The sequence below is a fragment of the Psammomys obesus genome, unplaced genomic scaffold (genome assembly GCF_907164565.1).
Source record: "Psammomys obesus unplaced genomic scaffold, mPsaObe1.curated_primary_1811, whole genome shotgun sequence".
NCBI lineage: Eukaryota > Metazoa > Chordata > Mammalia > Rodentia > Muridae > Psammomys > Psammomys obesus.
In genome coordinates, this window is record NW_026596415.1 from 298,104 (window position 1) to 318,982 (window position 20,879).

The 20,879-nt window shown below is 46.2% G+C and overlaps 1 protein-coding gene across 4 annotated transcripts in view; it reads left to right on the forward strand.

Annotated features, from left to right (window-relative positions):
- Myh11 (myosin heavy chain 11) overlaps window positions 1-18,174 on the forward strand; it is a 101,223-nt gene extending 83,049 nt beyond the window's left edge. For 2 of the 4 annotated variants that reach the window (XM_055597686.1, XM_055597687.1), the window contains 16 exons: window positions 677-821; window positions 2,421-2,627; window positions 3,947-4,051; window positions 4,141-4,293; window positions 4,524-4,772; window positions 7,033-7,245; window positions 7,434-7,646; window positions 7,868-8,029; window positions 8,355-8,483; window positions 8,724-8,812; window positions 9,713-9,836; window positions 10,600-10,808; window positions 12,183-12,291; window positions 12,392-12,564; window positions 15,032-15,070; window positions 17,956-18,031. In XM_055597686.1, the coding sequence (XP_055453661.1) occupies window positions 677-821; window positions 2,421-2,627; window positions 3,947-4,051; window positions 4,141-4,293; window positions 4,524-4,772; window positions 7,033-7,245; window positions 7,434-7,646; window positions 7,868-8,029; window positions 8,355-8,483; window positions 8,724-8,812; window positions 9,713-9,836; window positions 10,600-10,808; window positions 12,183-12,291; window positions 12,392-12,564; window positions 15,032-15,062 (2,311 nt within the window). In that variant the 3' untranslated portion in view covers window positions 15,063-15,070; window positions 17,956-18,031. Of the gene's footprint in view, window positions 1-676; window positions 822-2,420; window positions 2,628-3,946; window positions 4,052-4,140; window positions 4,294-4,523; window positions 4,773-7,032; window positions 7,246-7,433; window positions 7,647-7,867; window positions 8,030-8,354; window positions 8,484-8,723; window positions 8,813-9,712; window positions 9,837-10,599; window positions 10,809-12,182; window positions 12,292-12,391; window positions 12,565-15,031; window positions 15,071-17,955 lie in introns of all 4 variants that reach the window. The other 2 variants (XM_055597684.1, XM_055597685.1) reach the window with 1 other exon arrangement.
- The last annotated feature ends 2,705 nt before the right edge of the window (window positions 18,175-20,879 follow it).

A 20,879-nucleotide genomic window follows, 5' to 3' on the forward strand; every position in this document is an offset into this window, starting at 1 on the left:
TTTGTTCCCGTCCTACCTGGCTGGAAATACTGGAAAAAAAAAAAAAAGAAAGAAAAGAAAAAGAAAAAACCAGAGCAGTAGCTAAAAGCCAGGTTCAAAGTCAGGCTGGCTTCATGTTGTGACTCTGTCACAGAGAGATTAGGACCCCGTGGGTGAACTTCTTCCTCTCTTATGGGAAATGGCATCACTGCTTCCTAGAGCTTCTCTAAGGATGAGATGCTAGGTATGGATAAACAGGTCCAACTGAGCTCGGTGACTCATGCTTGTAATCCTAGCACTCATAAGTGGAGACAGGAGGATTGTGAATATGAGATCAGCCTAGGCTATGTAGTGAGTGAAATCTTATCTCAAAAACAAAACAAAACAAAATTCTTACCTCAGGGCTTAGCATATAGTAAGTGTATAGTAGCTCTGAGACCACAGAGGTGCTCTCACTCATATTTTACATGCAGGTGTGCCAGCCTTAAGAAGTTCCGGGACCAGGTAACATGCTCCTCATTTCACAGTTGAGACAACATGAAGGGCTAGAGAGGTCTGACAAGATGCTCTGGCTCATACAGCAAGAGAGGACGACTTCAGCTTTGGACCAGCAGACCTCTTGTTCCCTTGCACAGTACTGTCACAGGCAAATGTCTGTCTCTGCCTGAGCATCATCCACTGTGTTCTTTTCCCTTAGAGCCAAGAGGGAACAGGAGGTGACAGTGCTGAAGAAGGCCCTGGATGAGGAAACACGATCTCATGAGGCCCAGATCCAGGAGATGAGGCAGAAGCACACACAAGCAGTAGAGGAACTCACGGAGCAGCTGGAGCAGTTCAAAAGGGTGTGTGCTCAGGAAACACCCCCAAAACCGAGTCATGATGGCAGACTTCACCCACTCATCTAGAACTTTGGAATTTGAAATGCTCCAAAAACCTAGAACTTTCTGTGCATTACAAGTAAAAGTTCCGACCCCAGACTTCATTAGATGGGTTATAGTTGGAATGTAGGTACACCAGGATACTAGATAAAATGATCTTCAGGCCATGCAGACCATGTCTATGAAAAGTAGGCAAATCATGTTCAGTTTGAGTCCTGTGGTTCCAGTCCCCAGGGTGCTCCTTTATATACAAATACAAATATCCTACAACCCAAAAAGCTGTGAAAGTCCCAACTCTCAGATTTAGAGAAATTGTGTAGCCTAGATATGTTGAGGGATCTGGAAGTGGGTGGTTAGCCTGGACTCCAGGAGTCACATGGTTCCCTTTTCTTTCATCTTCCTCACTAGCTGAATTCTCCCTCCAGACTCCTGTTTTTCCCAAACACTTTTTCCTTAGGTGACCCACATATATACAGGAGCTGGTTAGGTAAGATAACTTAATTACAGAAATAGCAGAACAAATTAAACAATAGATGTGAACAATAATAGGGATTGGTGACAGCCAGAACCAAATGGAGTGGAACTGCCACACTAACAGAAGTCACTGCCCAGATCTGGCTGGTTTTCGCCTTGGGGGAAGGTAAAACTTCTGTCTCCAGGTTGTTTAGTTTGTTCTTTGAAATTCAGAATTATAGCTGGGTGGGGGGCACACACCTGTAATCCTAGCACTCAGGGAAGCAGAGGCAGTCAAATCTCTGTTTGAGGCTAGCCTGGTCTACAAAGAGAGTCCAGTACAGCCAAGGATACATAGAGAAACCCTGTCTTGAAAAACCAACAGAAACAAACAAACAGCACAAATAAAAAATTAAGAATTCTTGAAATATGTACAATTACTAAAATATGTAAACAGACCACAAACATACACATACATCTCTTGTGTTTAGACAGGGTCTTATTCTATATCGTAGACTATCTTGGAACTCATGGTAATCCTCTTACTTCAACTGGAATTCTGGGATTACAGATATAACCACCATGACCTGCCTGCCTTTCTTTCTCTCCCCATCTCTCTCTCTCTCTCCCCTCTTCTTTCTTCCTCTCTTCTCTCCTCTCTCTTTCTTCTTTGAAGATAGGATCTCAGTAGATAACCCAAGCTTCACATTCAGGATTCACCTTCTGGGCACTGGGATTACAGGTGTGTGTCACCATACCTGGCTAAATTCACCAACTTTAAGTGTACTTTCCAATGTGTTTTGATAAATGTGGCCATCTAAGTAAAGAGCAGCACAGTCACAAGACAGAATATGAAGTTGTTTAAAAAAAAAAATCTGGGAATCTAGATTTTTTTTTTTTCCTGGCAAATGTCCTAAAATATGGTAAGCTATACAGAACAGGCCTCAGGGACATGGGCATGTTTCGATATGACTCCTATAGTTAGGAAACTGGAATCTCAGGAGTCTCACAAAAGTTCTTTGTACCTCTATTCCTTCTTGGATGATATGGGCTAGGGGGTGGGTTAGGGAGAGGAAGAGACAAGCCCCCTCCCTCTGCTTCCCTTGGCAGGCCAAGGCAAACTTGGACAAGAGCAAGCAGACCCTGGAGAAGGAAAATGCGGATCTTACTGGGGAGCTTCGTGTCCTGGGCCAGGCAAAGCAGGAGGTGGAACACAAGAAAAAGAAGCTGGAGGTGCAGCTTCAGGAGCTACAGTCCAAGTGCAGTGATGGGGAGCGTGCCCGGGCTGAGCTCAGTGACAAGGTCCACAAACTGCAGGTGAGAGCAACATCCCCAGGCTGGTGCTCCACTACCAAGTTCCTTTGGCTGCCAGCAAGTTGGCTTCCTCGAGATGCGTCCTTGCATTCCCCTGTGCAAATTCCTCTTGTCAAAACCTCATGCATACACATAATGAACATTTATTGAGCACCTACTAGACACTGTGCTTAATCTTGAGATAAAAGAGCAAAGAAGAGGACAGATTGTCTCTGTCCCATCTGAACTCCAGCCTGGTGGGGCAGGAGAGATGATCACAAACACAAAGACAAAATCTGGAAGGAGACACACATAATACTATATATGGCAAATACAGGCTTGGGGGCTCAGGAAAGGCTGCCCTCAGGAGAACTAACCTCAGATGCATATGTTTTGAAGCAGAGATGATAGTATATGCAAAGGCCCAGTGGTAAATGGGAAAGGTAGAGGAGTCAAGGGGCAGCAGTGCTGACAAATGGGGAGAATAGGAACAGGAAGGGAAGTTATGAACAGATTACAAAGGGCCCCTGATGCCCCAATCAAATGTATGTTGGTGTTTACTCCAAGTAAGAGAGGCAACTGAAGCTGATAAATGATGAAGCCTGATTAACTTTGCTTTTAGCTTCAAAGACACATTTGCCCTGAGTTTCCATTCCAAAGAATGGCCTTCAAGTTTGATGAATATTTACTGTGCTCACAAGCAAGGATGAGGGAGCAGGGAAACACCACTCTCTGCAGTTGAGAACAGGGTTTTGTTACTTTAATACTTAAGTCCTCATTATAAATGGGGAAACTGAGGTGGGGGGTGCTGCAGTTGTATATCCCAGACACAACTGTGCAGAGCTGGTGTAGAACACAGAGATGCAGGAAGAGCCTCTACCTCTTTGGTGATGACCATAAAAGTCATGAAAACACAATGAGCAGGGGTGGGAGCAGAACCTAGGTACAGTCATGGACCATCCTGTTTCTTCTTTAAGGGTAAGGAGTGAACAAGTCTGGAGTCACTTTCAATACTGGCGCTATCAGATCTATAGCTCATCTCTGCCAACCTTGGTGGGTATTTGGGATCTAATAAGGTGGATCCTAACTGGGCCCAGTCAGTACAGCGGGGCTCTGGTAGGTACTTAGTACTGCAGAGTCCAGGGCCAGGATTCCCAGCTTGTAGCTGATGGATTCCAAAAGGGGCCACAGTTGTCCCTTACCTCCTGGGTATTTTCTGTCACTAGGCACCACAGGTCCTATCCCACAAAGGTTCATAATATACTCTGAGTAAAAAAGGCTTCTATTGCTCATCTGTGATATGAATTTCAACCTTGCCAATATCTCACTCCCCCTACCCCCAGAATGAAGTGGAGAGTGTCACAGGCATGCTCAACGAGGCAGAGGGCAAAGCCATCAAACTAGCCAAGGATGTGGCATCCCTTGGGTCCCAGCTTCAGGATACCCAAGTAAGTATCCAACTGCAGCATCTGGGAGACCTGGAGTACCTCCTTCCTTGAGGAATCCCTGGGACCATCATGTGTGCTTTTGCTTGTAGGAACTACTTCAAGAAGAAACCCGGCAGAAGCTCAATGTGTCCACTAAGGTTCGTCAGTTGGAAGATGAGAGGAACAGCCTGCAGGACCAACTAGATGAGGAGATGGAGGCTAAGCAAAACCTGGAGCGCCATGTCTCCACCCTGAATGTTCAGGTGTGGAAAGTATGCTGGGGCCCACCATGCATCCTTTCCTCTCCTCTGGGGCCCAAAGTGGCTCCTCCTGGGTCCACTGTGACTCCTCCCTTCTCTAGGGTCCCCATGGATCCTGTCCTCTCCTCTGGGCCACTTTAGGTTATTTGCTCAGTTGCTCCCTCTGCTGTTGGATTTCCTCAGTGAGGAAAAAGAGAGTTCACTTCTCAGGGCCCAACTCTTGGCTATTCCAGCTCTCTGATGCAAAGAAGAAGCTGCAGGACTTCACAAGCACCATTGAGGCCATGGAGGAGGGAAAGAAGAGGATGCAGAAGGAGATGGAGGGCCTCAGCCAGCAGTATGAGGAAAAGGCTGCCGCCTATGACAAACTGGAGAAAACTAAGAACAGGCTTCAGCAGGAGTTGGACGACTTGGCTGTGGACTTGGACAACCAGCGGCAACTGGTATCCAACCTGGAAAAGAAGCAGAAGAAATTTGATCAGGTATGGCTAAGAGCTCACCACTTTGTCCTGACCACAGCTGAAATCAATTTTGTGTGGCTCTAGGGTGGCACTGGAAGTCTGAATGACACCTGGACTTTGCTGGAAGCAGTGGAAGTCTATCTTGTCTCATCTTAGGTGACCCATGACATATAAGGGCCACCAGGTCAGGGTGTGAACACAGCAGAATGCTTAACATTGAGATTTTTCTAGGTACAAGCACTGTGAAAACTGCCCACAGACACAGCCTTAGGGCAGGCATAAGCTCTAATAAAATGAGGGCCATTTATTCCCTCCACTCAGTGAATACTCTGGAGCACTGCTGGGTATTCTAAGTAATTCCAAGCATATGTTCTTCAGTGCATATTGTTTAATTTCTACCTTTAAAAAAAATGGTCTCCTGTTGTATAGGTTGGCCTTGAACTCTTTATATAGCTATAGTTGACTTTGAACTTCTGAATTTCTAATCCTTCTGCCTTCACCTTCGGAGTGCTGGGATTACTGATATGCCATACTCAGTTTTATGCAAGAGACTGAACCCAGGGCTTCCTGAATGGTAGGTGAGCATTCTACCAACTGAGGCCCAGCTTCTTCCTTCAAAGTATATATTTGTTAATACCACTTTCCCCAAATGTTTCATTATGCAAAAGTTTAAGCAACTGTGTAGACACTTCCAGAATCAATCATTAACATTGTGCTATATGTCTTTTGTCCTACTCTTTTTTGCAAGCACCTGGGGCGCGGTGGGGGGGAGCGTAGTGGGGAGAGGGTTTTACTATGTAGTGCTGGCTGGCCTGGACCTTGCAATATAGATCAGGCTGTCCTCAAACCCACAGAGATCTGCCTGCCCCTGGCTTCGAGTGCTGAGATTAGCCCTATCCTGGTTATTTATAATAAAGATGAATCGCAGCAACCCAACATATTTCATCTTTTGGGTGAATTTCAAAGCCCTTCTTCCTTAACATTTAATGTTGCATTTTGAAAGATACTCAGGGTGGTGAGATAGCTCACTTGTAAAGGTACTTCCTGCTAAGATTCATGACCTAAATTCAGCTCCTAAAATCTACTTGGTGGAAGGAGAGATCACATTGCTACAATTTGTCCTCTGCTCGCCCTGTGTAAACATGCATACGTGTACACACACACACATGCACTCTTGCATGCACACACGTGCACAAGTGCACAAGTACACACACGTAAATAAATGTAAGGGAAAAAAAAAGACTTGTACTTAAATATTTTTGTAGCCAGGCATCATGGCACAGGCCTGAAATTCTGACTCTCAGAAAGAGGATGTAGGGGGATTATGGATTTAAAGTCAGCGTAGGTTAGGCTACATAGCAAGACTCAAAACACTAATATTAAGTATTATTATTCTTTATATCTTTGAGGTAAATTTACATATGTTCTGCTGTACACATCTTTCAAGTGTGCAGTCACACTGTTCTGATAAATGCACCTGTTATTACCCAAATTCCTAAATACTACTATTTCTAATACATGTTACTCATACTTACTAAACATGATTTTATTTATACCTGATGTAGAGTTATTCTAAAACTCAGTTTACAGATTTGCTGTGAGTCCAAATGCTAGAGGCTCAGGGGCCACTGCTTCCCCTGACAGGCCTCACCATATTGAGCTTGTGCAGGACACTCCCGTTCCCTGTTTCCCAGCAACCATTCTGCTCTGGATTGTCATTTGCCCCCGTGGTCTCATTTTCCACTAGAGGGCCAGACGTTATTTCCACTGCCTACCTGTTGATAGTCTGTGGGGTTTGGTATCACCTGTGCTGTTGGAAGGTCCCTGCCACTCATCTGTCTCTGCTGAATTGTCTTAAGTCTGGGCTTAGGTGTGATGGTCTGTAACATGCTGCTATCTTCTCCATCAGATGAGTTGTGTTAAGATGGAACAGAGATGTTTTAGTCTATATGTAACCATACACTTCTTAGTATGGTGCATGGGGTAACTTTGCAACTTGTTGCCATGCCGAAAAAAAAAAAATCATTCAATATCACCTTGCCCTCAGTAGCAGGATATGCTAACCCAATATGCAGTTTAATCTGCTTTAATGAGAAAGTAAGAGTATCCAACTGACTTTAGTGAGAAGTGAGAAAGTAAGAGTATCCAACTGACTTCCACATGTATCTAAATTGCTTGAACTTCCACTGGGCACATTCAATGTGACCAGGTCTTTTCCACATCTGAAGTTTGGTGAGCCTCAGCTATGCCAGGGATGCCTCTGAGTCTTGTGTTCTTTCAGTTGTTAGCTGAGGAGAAGAACATCTCTTCCAAATATGCGGATGAGAGGGACCGAGCTGAAGCAGAAGCCAGGGAAAAGGAAACAAAGGCGTTGTCCCTGGCCCGGGCTCTGGAGGAGGCCCTGGAAGCCAAAGAGGAGCTGGAGAGGACCAACAAGATGCTCAAAGCTGAGATGGAAGATCTGGTCAGCTCCAAGGATGACGTGGGCAAGAATGTAAGTGATTCTGCATCTCAGTAACTGGCGAGTCGGCAAGGTGCATCAGTCTGGTGTAGAAAGGAGAGGCCAGGGAACAGACGCTGGGCTGAGACATCAGGAGCCAAGGCCAATCCTAGAGGCTAAGGCCACTGCCCTTGAGGGTGAAGCCTGATCTGAGTAAAGGCCCTGCTCTCTCTGCCTACCAGGTACATGAGCTAGAGAAGTCAAAGCGTGCGTTGGAGACCCAGATGGAAGAGATGAAAACCCAGTTGGAGGAGCTGGAGGATGAGCTGCAGGCCACTGAGGATGCCAAGTTGCGGCTGGAGGTCAACATGCAGGCCCTCAAGGGCCAGTTTGAACGAGATCTCCAGGCTCGAGATGAGCAAAATGAGGAGAAGAGGAGGCAGCTACAACGGCAGGTGAGCCAGCTCCTATCTGTAACTGTACCTCCCTCCTCCACCTCCACTTGCTGTCAAGATTCCTGACCTAAATTCAGCCCCTAAAACCTGGAAGCAGTGAACATCCCCTCCCCCAGCAACACACATTGGGTTGTGCTGAGTCCCTGGGAGCTCAGGAAGCTCCAAGTGAGTGGAGGCTCTGAAGGGCATCCCTGTAGCCTGTACATCTCTTTCTGGCTCAGCTGCATGAGTATGAGACAGAACTGGAAGATGAACGGAAGCAGAGGGCTTTGGCAGCAGCAGCCAAAAAGAAGCTGGAAGGAGACCTGAAAGACCTGGAGCTCCAGGCTGACTCAGCCATCAAAGGGAGGGAGGAAGCCATCAAGCAGCTTCGAAAACTGCAGGTGAGTGATGATGTTTTCAGGGAAGAGGGAATGCAGCTCCCCAGGCCAGGTACATCAGTGTGATTTCAGGAAGCAGCCAGCCTCTATGAGAGGTACAGGATGACTCTGTGCCACTACTTAGCCACAAGTGGTGATTTTCTGAGTGAGGCTATTACTAGGCTCTTATCTACTCCCCTCAGTTCACTGGAGGCCTGGAGCCCAGCCAAGCACCAGGAATTCACCAAGATAAATTGGAAATTCCAAGGGGTTGGCATGCAGAGGTAAGTCTCCCTATGCAGAACCAGGTGAGTAAAGTAGATCTTGCTTGCTCTGTTAACTCACACAGGCTCAGATGAAGGACTTCCAGAGAGAGCTGGATGATGCCCGAGCCTCCAGAGATGAGATCTTTGCCACCTCAAAAGAGAATGAGAAGAAAGCCAAGAGCCTGGAGGCAGACCTCATGCAACTTCAGGAGGTAGAGGCTTACCCTGCTAGCAGCAGCCACTCCCAGTGCTGTGATGGAGCACACCCTGCTCCCCTAGGTCTAGGTACCTGGATTTCCCACCCTCCGTCAGCTTCTTTCTGAATGAGTGGACCTCCCTCCCACAAAGAGCAAAGAGAGCTTCCTGGAGCTCAGAAGGGGAACTGCACTTCAACTGTGCAGGACAGGTGACAGGAGCTGGGTAGCTAGAGTTCTCACTCTCTCCTGCTCCAGGACCTGGCAGCAGCTGAGAGAGCTCGCAAGCAAGCTGACCTGGAGAAGGAGGAGCTGGCTGAGGAGCTGGCCAGCAGCTTGTCAGGAAGGTAAGGCTGCAGGGGAGGCAGTTGTACTTGGGGTGAGAGAACAACCAGCTTCCCGTGTGCCCTGGAACTCACACTAAAATGACAGCAAACCCAGTGCTTACCTGACCCCTGACAGGACAGACTTGGGCTGGGGAAAAGATTTGCCTCAAGGTCTTCACATCTACTGATTTGGAAATGTGGCATTCTATTAATTCAGAGTGGGTAGTAGCAGGGACAAAGAAAGAGGACATTGTTCCCACCCCATTCTGGCTTTGCTAATGCTGCTCTGTGTGTGAGTTTCAGCTCACTGCTGTCTAGCAGGATGCATCTAATTTTGCTCTGCTGTACCTCAAAAACTCAAGAACTCTTTAAAGGAAAAAGGGCTTATTTTGGCTCATGGTTTCATAGGCTACACCCCAAGGTCTTTGGCTCAGCTGATCCTGGACTCAGGCTAGTACAGAGCTTCAATGGTGACAGGAGCATGGTGAAGATGCTGTTCACCTCATGGTAGATAGGAAGTAGTGTGAATTCAAGAAGGAAGTGGAGTCCCCAAGGATACATGCCCCCCTCCCTCCTGTAACCTGCTTCTTCCAACAAGCATCCATTTCCTGCTGCTTTTTACCACCAGCAATTCCATTATGTTCTGAATCCACCAAGGAATCCAGTTATTAAGCCAGAGCCTCAGGATCTAGTCACTTATTAGAACGTACTAATAGGTAACCAAGTCCCTGGTACATGAGCTTGTGAGGGACATTTCCTTTTCAAACCATGATACAAGGTGATCTTGGGTGATTCTAGTCTCCCCTGAGCTTGTTTCCCCAGTTAGAGAATGAGGGCCACCTGAGACAGTACCTTTCCAGGGAGACTATCCTAAAACTGGGTAAGGCCCATGGGTCCCCAAGGCAGTTGCATTCCTTTTAGGAATACACTGCAGGATGAGAAGCGTCGCCTGGAGGCAAGGATTGCCCAGCTGGAGGAGGAGCTGGAGGAAGAGCAGGGCAACATGGAGGCCATGAGCGACAGGGTCCGCAAGGCCACCCTGCAGGTAGGAGATACTGAGGTTTGGGTGAGTAAAAAGGGAGAGAATAACTCCTTGAGCCATTTAAGTTAACAAAGAGGGTTCAGGAAGCAATCTGCCCCTGCTTGGTTTTAGTTCTGGGTGGTTGTTTCTACCCTACACAGGGCACCTATATTGGGCACTCAAGGTATTCAGGCACTCAGCCTCTGGACTCAAAATATCAGACCACCTAAGGGCTACAGTGAGGCAAGACCATTTGGCCATATTCCCCACACTGGAGGAGCAGAGTGCCTTGGGTTTCCTGAAGCAGGGTCTACATGCAGCCCAGCACTGGTTAAGTAGCATGCACCACAGGTCTGCTTTATGTCAGCTTCAGGGAAAGAGGAGAGACGAGGCCTGGAACTAAGGCACAGGGCCCTTCTTCCTCCTTGTCCACCAGTGCCATGTCCATATCTGCCTGCTGTCTTCAGAAAACTTTGAATGGACTTTCAGGGTCTTCTGTAGCCAGCATCATCTGGCTCACTTCACCACATGGCCATGGTGAATGGTTCTGGTGTTTTCCCTCAGTGCTCTTTGCCATCTTTGCCTAGGGTCTGGACTAGGGAGCTTGGGTAGAACAGAACAGAAGGTCCCTGGCTCAGTCCAGGTGACCCCGGCTTCTGAGCTGATTCTTGGGGTATAAAAGAATGGACTGGATGGAGAGAGAGGAAGCAGGTGCCTTAAGGACCCATGGTGGTACTGATACCCACCCCAGCTCCATTCCTTCTGCCTCATGGCCATTCCTCTTCAGGCTGAGCAACTGAGCAATGAGCTGGCCACAGAGCGCAGTGCAGCTCAGAAGAATGAGAGTGCACGGCAACAGCTGGAACGTCAGAACAAGGAACTCCGCAGCAAGTTGCAGGAGGTAGAGGGTGCTGTCAAAGCCAAGCTCAAGTCCACTGTTGCGGCTCTAGAGGCTAAGATTGCACAGCTGGAAGAGCAAGTTGAACAGGAGGCCAGGTATGGGGGCATTGGAGCTCCAGCCCCAGCTTTCTAGAGACCAGAAGAGAGAACTTGGGATGTAACTTACCCTAAGATCCCATTTCATTACCCATTTCTGGAATATGACAATGAGGTGTGTGTTACTGTGGCCACACTGTGCTAAGGACAGAGTAGAGACACAAAGTACTGGGCCTGCCTCTGGCTGAGAGCAAACCCTCAGAATGTTAGTTGCTGTTAGAATGGTGATGGTCCTCTGGACATGAGCCGGCTTTCATGGGAACCCACCACGTTTTTCCTAACCTCTGCCTACCACCAGGTACATGAAAGGTCCTGCCATCAGCCCACAGAAACAGGAAGACATCCCTGCTTAATCACGGGTCACAGAATCTTTGCAACCTAATGTGTTTTTTGTTTATTTGTTTTTTTAAAGCCTTATTTATTATTTATACAGTATTCTGCCTGCTTGTATGCTTGCAAGGCAGAAGAGGGCACCAGATCTCATTATAGATGGTTGTGAGCCACCATGTGGTTGCTGAGAATTGAACTCAGGAAGAACAACAGTGCTCTAAACCTCTGAGCCATCTCTCCAATCCCTGCAACCTAATGTTCTGTGCTACTTATACCAGCTTTCCAGATGATTCATACACTTCTGTGGTTTTTAGTTTACCTGCAGATGTGTAGAAGAATCACAATTTTAGAACATTTGTATCACCTCAAAAAAAGAAAAAAAGAAAAAAAGAAAACAAAACAAAGAACAAACAAACAAAAACTTTTGACTTCCTTCCCCACCATCAACTTCAGCCATCTACTTTGTCTCTAAGGAGTGGCTCATGCTGAATGTATTGGTAACTTTTCTTATTGCTGTGACAAATTACCTGACAGAGGCAACTTCAGACAGGAAGGATTTGTTTTGGCTGCAGTTCCCAGTCTATCACATGGGAAAAGCATGATGGAGCAGCTTGGTTTGGGGTTAGCTTACCTGTGGCTACTGCTTCTCATATCTTGGTGAATCAAGCATCAGAGTTGGGGCTGCACCAGAGGCAAAGACCACCTTTAAGTCCCTCCTCCATTGACCCATCCTGCTAGCTAGGCCATATGACAAAGTTTCCACAACTATGCTAAACAGCCTGTCCTGCTGGGTATCAAACATTTGCCTGTGGGGGAATCTCACATCAATGGAGACTTTTGTGGCTGGCTCATTCCTTTATAAGAGGTCATTTATGCTGCAGCATGCCTTGATACCTCACCTTTTTTTACTCTACATCTGACTGATCCTTGGGGTGACTCTTGATTTAGGGCTCAAGGAAGCTGGGATGCCATGTCTTGGTGACCATGACAACTACAAGGACACCATCTCAATGTGAAATTACCTTCCTTTCCTCTCCATGTCAGAGAGAAACAGGCAGCCACCAAGTCGCTGAAGCAAAAGGACAAGAAGCTGAAGGAGGTCCTGCTGCAGGTGGAGGATGAGCGCAAGATGGCAGAGCAGTACAAGGAGCAGGTAGACACAGCTGGTGCCTCCTTGTGATTGTCCTGGCCTCACCCAGTGTTTTGGGGCCCACACACTGACCTTTGCTGACCCACTGTCCTTTCCTTGGCAGGCAGAGAAAGGAAATACCAAAGTCAAGCAGCTCAAGAGGCAGCTGGAAGAGGCAGAGGAGGAGTCTCAGCGCATCAATGCCAACCGCAGGAAGCTGCAGAGGGAGCTTGATGAGGCCACTGAGAGCAATGAGGCCATGGGCCGCGAGGTGAATGCCCTCAAGAGCAAGCTCAGGTGAGGAGCCATGGGAAGTGAATGGGCCTCACCAGCCTGGAGTGCCTGCCTTGCACCCATGCATCAGCCCGCCTGCATCCCTGAACCCTACAACACCCTCAACTCCCTCCCACCTTTGTGATTCATTTTCATTAGCCCAACACTGGAGCAGGCATAGAGCTGAGCAGGGCATGACCTCTCAGAAACTCCTATCCTTTAACCCACATGTCCCATCCCCTCCTATATGAAGGAGGTAGAGGAAGATTCCATCTCTTAAAGCCCATCCATCATTACAACTACAACTACTTCTTATCCTCTTTTCTGAGCCTTCTGCCTCAGGTTCTCAACCTCAGCACACTGCTTTGTCTGGTAGAATAGGGATGTGCTGTGCATGTAGGGTGTTTAGCAGGCCCATCTACTCAGCACTGTGACACTGTGACAACTACAAATGTCTCCAGAAAAGTTGTCAGGTGGCCCCTCATGAAGATGCCCTGCCCACCTATCGTGGGAACTGGGTTTGGTCCTCAGTTCAGGGCTGCCTCCCTTTCTGTACCCTTCCAACTTTGATGAGCCTTGCTTTCTATCCCTTGCTCGAGATGTGATGAGAGACTCTAGACTCAAGCTGCATTGGGAATCCTGCCAGTGGTAGCTACCTGTCTAGCTCTAAGGTCTTTGCTCTCTCCATTTTTTTCTTCCCCACTGGCTCCAGCTTCCTTTCCATGGTCAACTTTCATTTGCCCTCTTTATAATCCCTCAGCACTCCATAGCCTTCTCTTGCTTTGCTGACTTCATCTGGCTGGTACCCAGCCCAGCCCTAACTTAATACTTTGTGCATAACCAAGACACAAATAAACCAGATGATACTCCCAGCTGATGCTTCTATTCTGAGGGTGCCATCTGATAACCACTTAAGTCTCCCCAACAAATGGACTTCTCATTTTCTATCTAACTTCCCACTAGTTCCCTTGCTTCTGTTTTAACTAGAGAGCAGAAGTGATCATGAAATACACACCTGCTTTTCCCTACAGCTGCCCTGACATGTGCTGAACTATGTGGCAGAGCCAAGGCTTTCTTAAACTCGGCCCTCATCTGCTTTGCATCTCCAGCATGTGCCTGTGTGCTATCTTATTCTCCTTCAGTTTATTCCATTGAGTGAAAAATGCTAGACTTGCTTTTTTGCCACCCCTTTCCACACACAATGTGCGGGTAGTACCAGTCACCCTCTTTAGGCCATAGTATGGGCTGCAAATTGCACTTAGCAGAGTGACCACCACAAGGCCTCTTGTTGGATATACTGTCTTCCCTGGGCCTTACAAAACCCACACACCTGACTGCCCATCTCTCTCTATCACAAACCCACCATGCATTGAACTACTCAATTTCCATCTTGGTTCCTTTTTCATCTTTCTACTTCTTCCAGTGATCTGTCTTGAAAGGAGCCTCCAGTCCCTCAAGATGAGAATGTTATGGTTCCTACTTGACAGGCTAGAACCCAGCCTTCCCAACTTCTCCAGTCTTACTAGGGATGTAAGAGATGCATCAGTGCTGGGAGCTCAGTGCACAGAAACTGTTTCCACAATAACCTAAAAAATGTGCTCTGGTGTGGACTGGGCAAGTGGCACGGCTGGAGGACAGTCACCTCAGCTATCTGATGTCTCTCTTCTCTCTTAGGCTTAATGGTTGTTCAAAGTCATGTTGACTATCTCTGTGGGTTCTGCTCCACTTACTTGCCTTGAGGTGGCACAGGCCAAGATAGAACCAAATCATTTTGTCATGCCAGTGCATACCACAATCTCTAAGTACACAGAACCATGAACTCACAACTGTAGAGTGCGGGAGGTTGGTAAACCCCACCAGCAGACAAGAAAACACTGAACAAGTGTCAGTGTTCTTGACCAGCCAGGTAAATGGCCTTCTACATGCCTGGATCATTTGCCATGTTGCTCAGCTAGAGACACCACAAATAGAGACCAGAGCTGAGGCAGTGGCTCACTTGGTAGTTTTTTGAGTAGTTTCAAGTTCAATCCCATAAACAAGCTGGCCATGGTGGCACATTCTTACACCTCCAATGCTGGGGAGGCAGAGTCAGGAGGGATTCCTGGGACTTTCTGGCCAGCTAGCATAGCCCAACTGGAGAATTCTAGGTCATTGAGACTCTGAAAAATAGAAGGTAGGCAATGTTCATGAAGATGACATCCACACAGCACACACACATTCTGGTCCAATGCTAATCTTTCAGACTGGTTTTCTTCAGATTTCTTTTTCTTTATACAATGCTGGAATTTCCAGGTGGGTCTCAAGTGACACAGGAGGACAGAAGTTTAAATGATGCCTGTCTTTATTTAAAGTGCCAGCTTCTCCAGGCTCTCTGGTTCATGTTGACTAAGAAGTACTTTTTATTACTTGATTGAAGCTAGTGCCTTTAAAATACTTAACTGGCTCCTTCCCGAATGCAGATGGTAACCTCTGGGGACTCTCTCTGTTTCAGAGGGCCCCCCCCACAGGAAACTTCGCAGTGAGCCACCAGGTATCTCATGCCTCCAGCTTTACAGCTTGTGTGTCACACTGTCCCTTATTATTGTTCCCAGCACCCCTTCCTTGTCCCCATCCCTCTGTGCCCAGCACCCCTTCCTTGTCCCCATCCCTCTGTGCCCAGCACCCCTTCCTTGTCCCCATCCCTCTGTGTCCAGCACCCCTTCCCTGTGTCCTCCCTTTTCCAAGTCCTTGCAAATTTCTACGAGATCCCCTAAATCTAAAGGCTTGGATTAGTTCAGAACTGTGATTTTAAGAAGTAGACCTCATCTCTTGAGTCATAGTTCTTCCCTATGGCTTTTGTCTTCTAGCAAAAGACTTTGATCACATCTCCATGAGACTTTAAAATTCTGCATGGTTTGTTTTAGTTTGGTTGTTTTGAGACAGGCATGTAGCTCAGGCTGGCCTTGAACACAAGGGTAACCTTGAGCTACAAATCTTCCTATTTCTACCTCCCAAGTGCTGCATGTACAGTCATGTACTGCTATATGCTATACTTTTATGTAATGCTGAGGATGGAACCCAGCGCTTCATGCATGGTAAAGACCAACTGAGCTACAGCGCTGGCCTTTGCTGGCCCTTACCTGCATGCTGAGGCCATGCTTACCCTGCCAGGATGCTCAGCAGTGCCACTATCCTTGTACAGGTTGAGATACTTCACTGAACAGATGACATCTTCCTCTTTGCACACACCCCTCAAAAATGGAAATGGTGTCTATCTGGCTGGGCTTGGTCACAAGTCCAGAATAAAATAAACACAGGGCCAGTGACCACAGTGCAGAAACTCATATACTCATAGTTAAGCTTGTCCTGTCCATAGGACATGAGCACTCCCTGCCACAGCAGATGCCAGGGTTTCAGATGGCCTGAACTTGGTCTCACTGCTTACTGTATTTTCAGTGCATGAGGGTGGGAATTGGACACCACCTGTACGACCCTTTTGGGGAGGCATCAGAGGCTTATACATGTCCAAGGACAGGTGAATGAACCCAAAGCATATGCAGCCCTTGTCAAGAAGGGGCCTCTGCTTTTTTAGAACTTCAACTTTGCTCTTGCTGCCAAATAGTTAAAGCTAATTGAGGTCTTGCAAAGAGCATCATCCCCAAGGATTTTAGGGGGAGCAGAGGAGCCTCTAGTCAATAGGAAACAAAGTCTGGCTAAATAGCAGAGTTTCCTGCATTCCTATGGAGGTCTGGTCTTCTCACAGTGCCTGTTTGCAAAGACCCACAGTTCTCCAGGATGAGACCCTGGAGGTTTCGGAAAAAAAAAAAAAAAAAAAAAAAAATTGTTGGCAGAGTCCCCTTATTTCCTGTATCAGAGAGTTGGTATCAACCTTTTTTTCTAGGATTTAGAACTGCTTCCTCTAATAGTGTCCTGAGCTCGAACAATTCCCTTGTGGACTCTTTTGATGAATAGGGCATGACTTGTTTCTGAGTTCAAGGACAAATCTTTCTAGTCAGCAAATATAGACTGTTCCAAAGGCAAAAAGTATCTAGAACTTTGATGTACACTTTGACAATTTCCAGCCCCAGGACACTACCTATTGGTTCAGAAGCCAAAGTGTAGCCCTGTGAAGAGGGGCACCTCTTTATACTGTACTCAAGGCCCCTTCACCCTCTAACAGGAAAGAAGCCCTTCTGAAATGGCCCTCTGAGGCTGGCCTGGTGTCTTAATTTGGAAGTGGCTACAATTTTAAGTATTTATTCCTGATTGTTATATCTTGGGAAACCCCAAAATGCTTATACCAGGAATTCCTCTACCTACTGATCATAAATCTTTGGGCCTGCCTGTGCCTCTGTCTGAGCTGTTACTTTGGGCTAAAGAATGGGTCAGTGGGCGAGCATACCCTCATGGCTTCTCCCTCCAGCCTCCATATGGCTAGCAAATTACTTTTGTTACCCAATGTTGGCTTTCTTAACTGTACTAGAAATGGGTTAGCATCTGTCTTCAAATTCAAATAGGACTGTGCTGACTCTACAAGATCACATGTTGGGTCATTGAAAATCCACAAAACTTCCTGTGAAATAGCAAAAGCTAGCTGCAACTAAACTGATCTTTCCCCCTTTCTGCCTATTTTCCCCTCTCACCCAAAGCTTCACTCTACATACCTGGCCCTTCCTGTAAAATCAGGTAGACTTGGATAGCCAGGATGGGACATGCAGAGGCTGAAGACAGGAGCAGTGGAGGGTCAGAGCTGCTCTGCCCACTAGAACAAAAATGCACCTTGAATTAACAAATTTTCAAATATTTATTGAGCATCCACTTTGTGTTATGCATGTGTTATCCACTTTGTGTTATGGTGAGAAAAATACACACTCAAGCCTTCTCTCCACCTTGGGGAATCTCAGAGCAGGTTCTACACCAGTAGAGGGTGCTATGTCACCCTTCAACTAAGAGTGTCCTCTGAGTAACTTGCCCTCTCCCACTCTGCTTTTGAAGTCCACTTTGAAAATCTAAAACCATGCCTTTTTTATTCCCACAGATGAAGATCTATAGATAAAACAGCACTTTCTCTCACAAAGGAACAAACGAGGCCTCGTTTCCTCTCCTATAGGTTTTAAACAGAAAATACAAATCTGTGTGTGCTCCCTTCACCTGCCTTGTCCCTTTTCTCTTCCTAACCCAAGGCTCTGGCAGACCAGAATCCTAAGTATCATTACATGACTAACCCAGACATATTTTAAAGCCAATAACCCCATGACAACTGAATAAATGGAACCACGCAGATTTTTAAGACTGGCTGGGACTCACCCTAAATTTATTTTGTGACTCATTCATGTCGAGTGTGTATGTTTGGCCTCAGCCCTTGATAAAAACCTCTTCAAATTGACTGGAAGATTTCCTTACTAAAGACGTGTATTTTCTGTTTAAAACCCACAGGAGAGGAAACGAGGCCTCGTTTGTTCCTTCCAGAAGGGCTGGAGGCCGTAGAGTTATTGAAAACACAGATGGTTCTGAAGAGGAAATGGACGCTCGGGACTCAGACTTCAATGGAACCAAAGCCAGTGACTAAATTCAGAATTGTACACCATGGCAGGGAAAACAACCCAGCAGAACCCAGCAGACTGCTTAGCATTTGTCTCATTTGTTCTCAAGTCGCAAACATTACCCCACCCCTCACCATGAACCATCATGTGACCGTGGTGAGAAAAATACACACTCAAGCCTTCTCTCCACCTTGGGGAATCTCAGAGCAGGTTCCACACCAGCAGAGGGTGCTATGTCACCCTTCAATTAAGGAGTGTCCTCTGAGTAACTTGCCCTTTCCCACTCTGCTTTTGAAGTCCACTTTGAAAATCTAAAACCATGCCTTTTTAAACCCACAGCTCTGCACAAAGGGTGTGAATCCAGGTTTTTAAATGTGCTGTACATGGGACTTTACAAACAGGTTCTAAGAAAACAGCCAGTCACCAGCAACTTTGTTTACATGAAATGAGAAAGTTACCTAAATGGGTGCAACTGCCCCCAGCCCATTCCCAAGTCATGCCCTGACCTGCCAGCCCTTCCAGTTTGGGAGAAAAGCCTTTGTTTGAAAATTTCCTTTCCTTTCTGCCTGCCACATTTCAGATACACAGTTCACCAAGACCAAGTGACCTTTTTAGTCACATGATTTAGAAGGAAACACTGCTCCAAGGGCTGAGAGCAGAGAGCTCACACTGTCTTATTTGCACCCAGCTTGTACCTACGGACACTTTCACCAATAAAAGGTTCTAAGTCACGAGAATGGAGTTGGCTCTTGTGTCAAGCTGTTGTCTTTTTGCAAAGGAACAGGGCAGGGCATTTTTATTTAATCCTTCCAGGGACACTGTGAACTTTTTTTTTTTTTTTAAGATTTTATTTAGGGCTGGAGAGATGGCTCAGAGGTTAAGAGCACTGGCTGCTGTTCCAGAGGTCCTGAGTTCAATTCCCAGCAACCACATCGTGGCTCACAACCATATATAGTGAGATCTGGTGCCCTCTTCTGGTGTATATGTAATAAATAAATAAAATAAATCTTTTCTAAAAAAAGATTTTATTTATACAGTATATAGTATTCTGCCTGCATTTGTGCCTGTGGGCCGTAAGAGGACAGCAGATCTCATTATAGATGGTTATGAGCCACCGCATGGTTGCTGGGAATTGAACTCAGGACCTTTGGAAGAACAACAGCCAGTTTTCTTAACCTCTGAGCCATTTCTCCAGCCCTGACCTTATGAACTTAAAGAGTTAGTTCATAAATTAGGGAAACAACCATGGAGCGATGCAGCATGCCCAAGTCATGGACTTTAATTTGGACATGAACAGCTGGAAGGCTGTGTTCCAGGCTGTGTGGCTGAGGTACTAAATCCACCTTAAACACAACCAAGGAGAGCATTTACAATCAAACCTGTGTCTATACTGGTTGAGTATCTAGTCTGAAAACCCCAATGTCCCAACACTTTTGAAGACCCTTTTCCTCCACCACTGGAAAACTTCAAATGTAATAGGTCATAACCAAAACTCAGTACACTAAAATTACTGTATAAAATTCCTTCAGTCATCAGGCACATGGCTGGATGTCTAAACTCCCAACACTTGGGATATAGAGGTAGAAAGATAGAAAACTTGAGGCCAGCCTAGGCTACACCAGTTCTGGGATGGTATGGCCTATATAATGAGCCACTGTCCTAAATAAATAAACAAATATACCCCATCTCAAATAAGAATTACTTTCAAACTACACGTAGATGGCATACATGAAACGCAAATGAATTCTGTGTTTAAAATTACTTCCTGGGGCTGGAGACAGCTCAGTGGTTAAGAGTACTGGCTGTTCTTCCAGAGAACCAGGGTTCAATTGCCATCACTTACATGGCCACCTGTAACCCCAGTTCCAGGGGACTCATCACATAGACATACATGCAAGCAAAACACCAATGCATATAAAATAAAAATAGACTTGAGTCTTGCCTCAAAGCTGCACAAATATTCCAGCATCCCAAACACACAGTCCTAGACCCACGCCTTTCACTTAACCAATGTTTTCAGTACAAAGTTTCTTTGATCTGTTTAAGTGACAATACAGTACTTTTGCCTGGAAAGGCGATCTAGCAGAACACCTCTATAAAAGCCAGACATATAATATTTAGGGCTGGTGCTCACCACCTGATAGCGCCTGATGACCCAAGTTTGAATGCTGGAACTCAGATAAAGGTAGCTGTACTCTGATTACCACATGAGTGCTATGACATATACTCTCTCACACACAAATAATGGACTTAAAAATAAAATTTTCAGACTAGTAGACCACATCTGCGTCTATAACACACTCATCTTCAAACAAAACATGCAAAACCATTAAAAACAAACCAGCCAAACACGAAGGCATGGTAGCCCATGTTTATAATCCTTGTGCTTGGAAGGCTGAGGCAAGAATGACCGTAAGTCCAAGGCTATCTCACCCTATTCCCAAAAACCATTTAAGAAAAAGTTCTAGTCAACACAAACTTCCAAAGTTCAACTCAACAGGTTAAAAAAAAAAAAGGTGAGCTAGGAAATACTCAGATACTGAAAAAGCTAATCCTTCCACCAGATACTGATATAGCTGGAATTTCATACAAAACATTTCCCCCACATCACTGCTGAAAAGATGACTTCAATAGAAAATTTACAAAAACAGATTCAGCATGCAAGGAACTTGCTTTGCAAATATGAGGTCTTGAGTTCAGATCCACAGGACCCACATAAAAGCTGGACATGATGGCACCTTCTGTAACTATACCCTGGGGGCCAGAGAAAAGGAACATTCTTGGAGCTTGTTGGCCAGCCTAACTGAACTTAGGCTT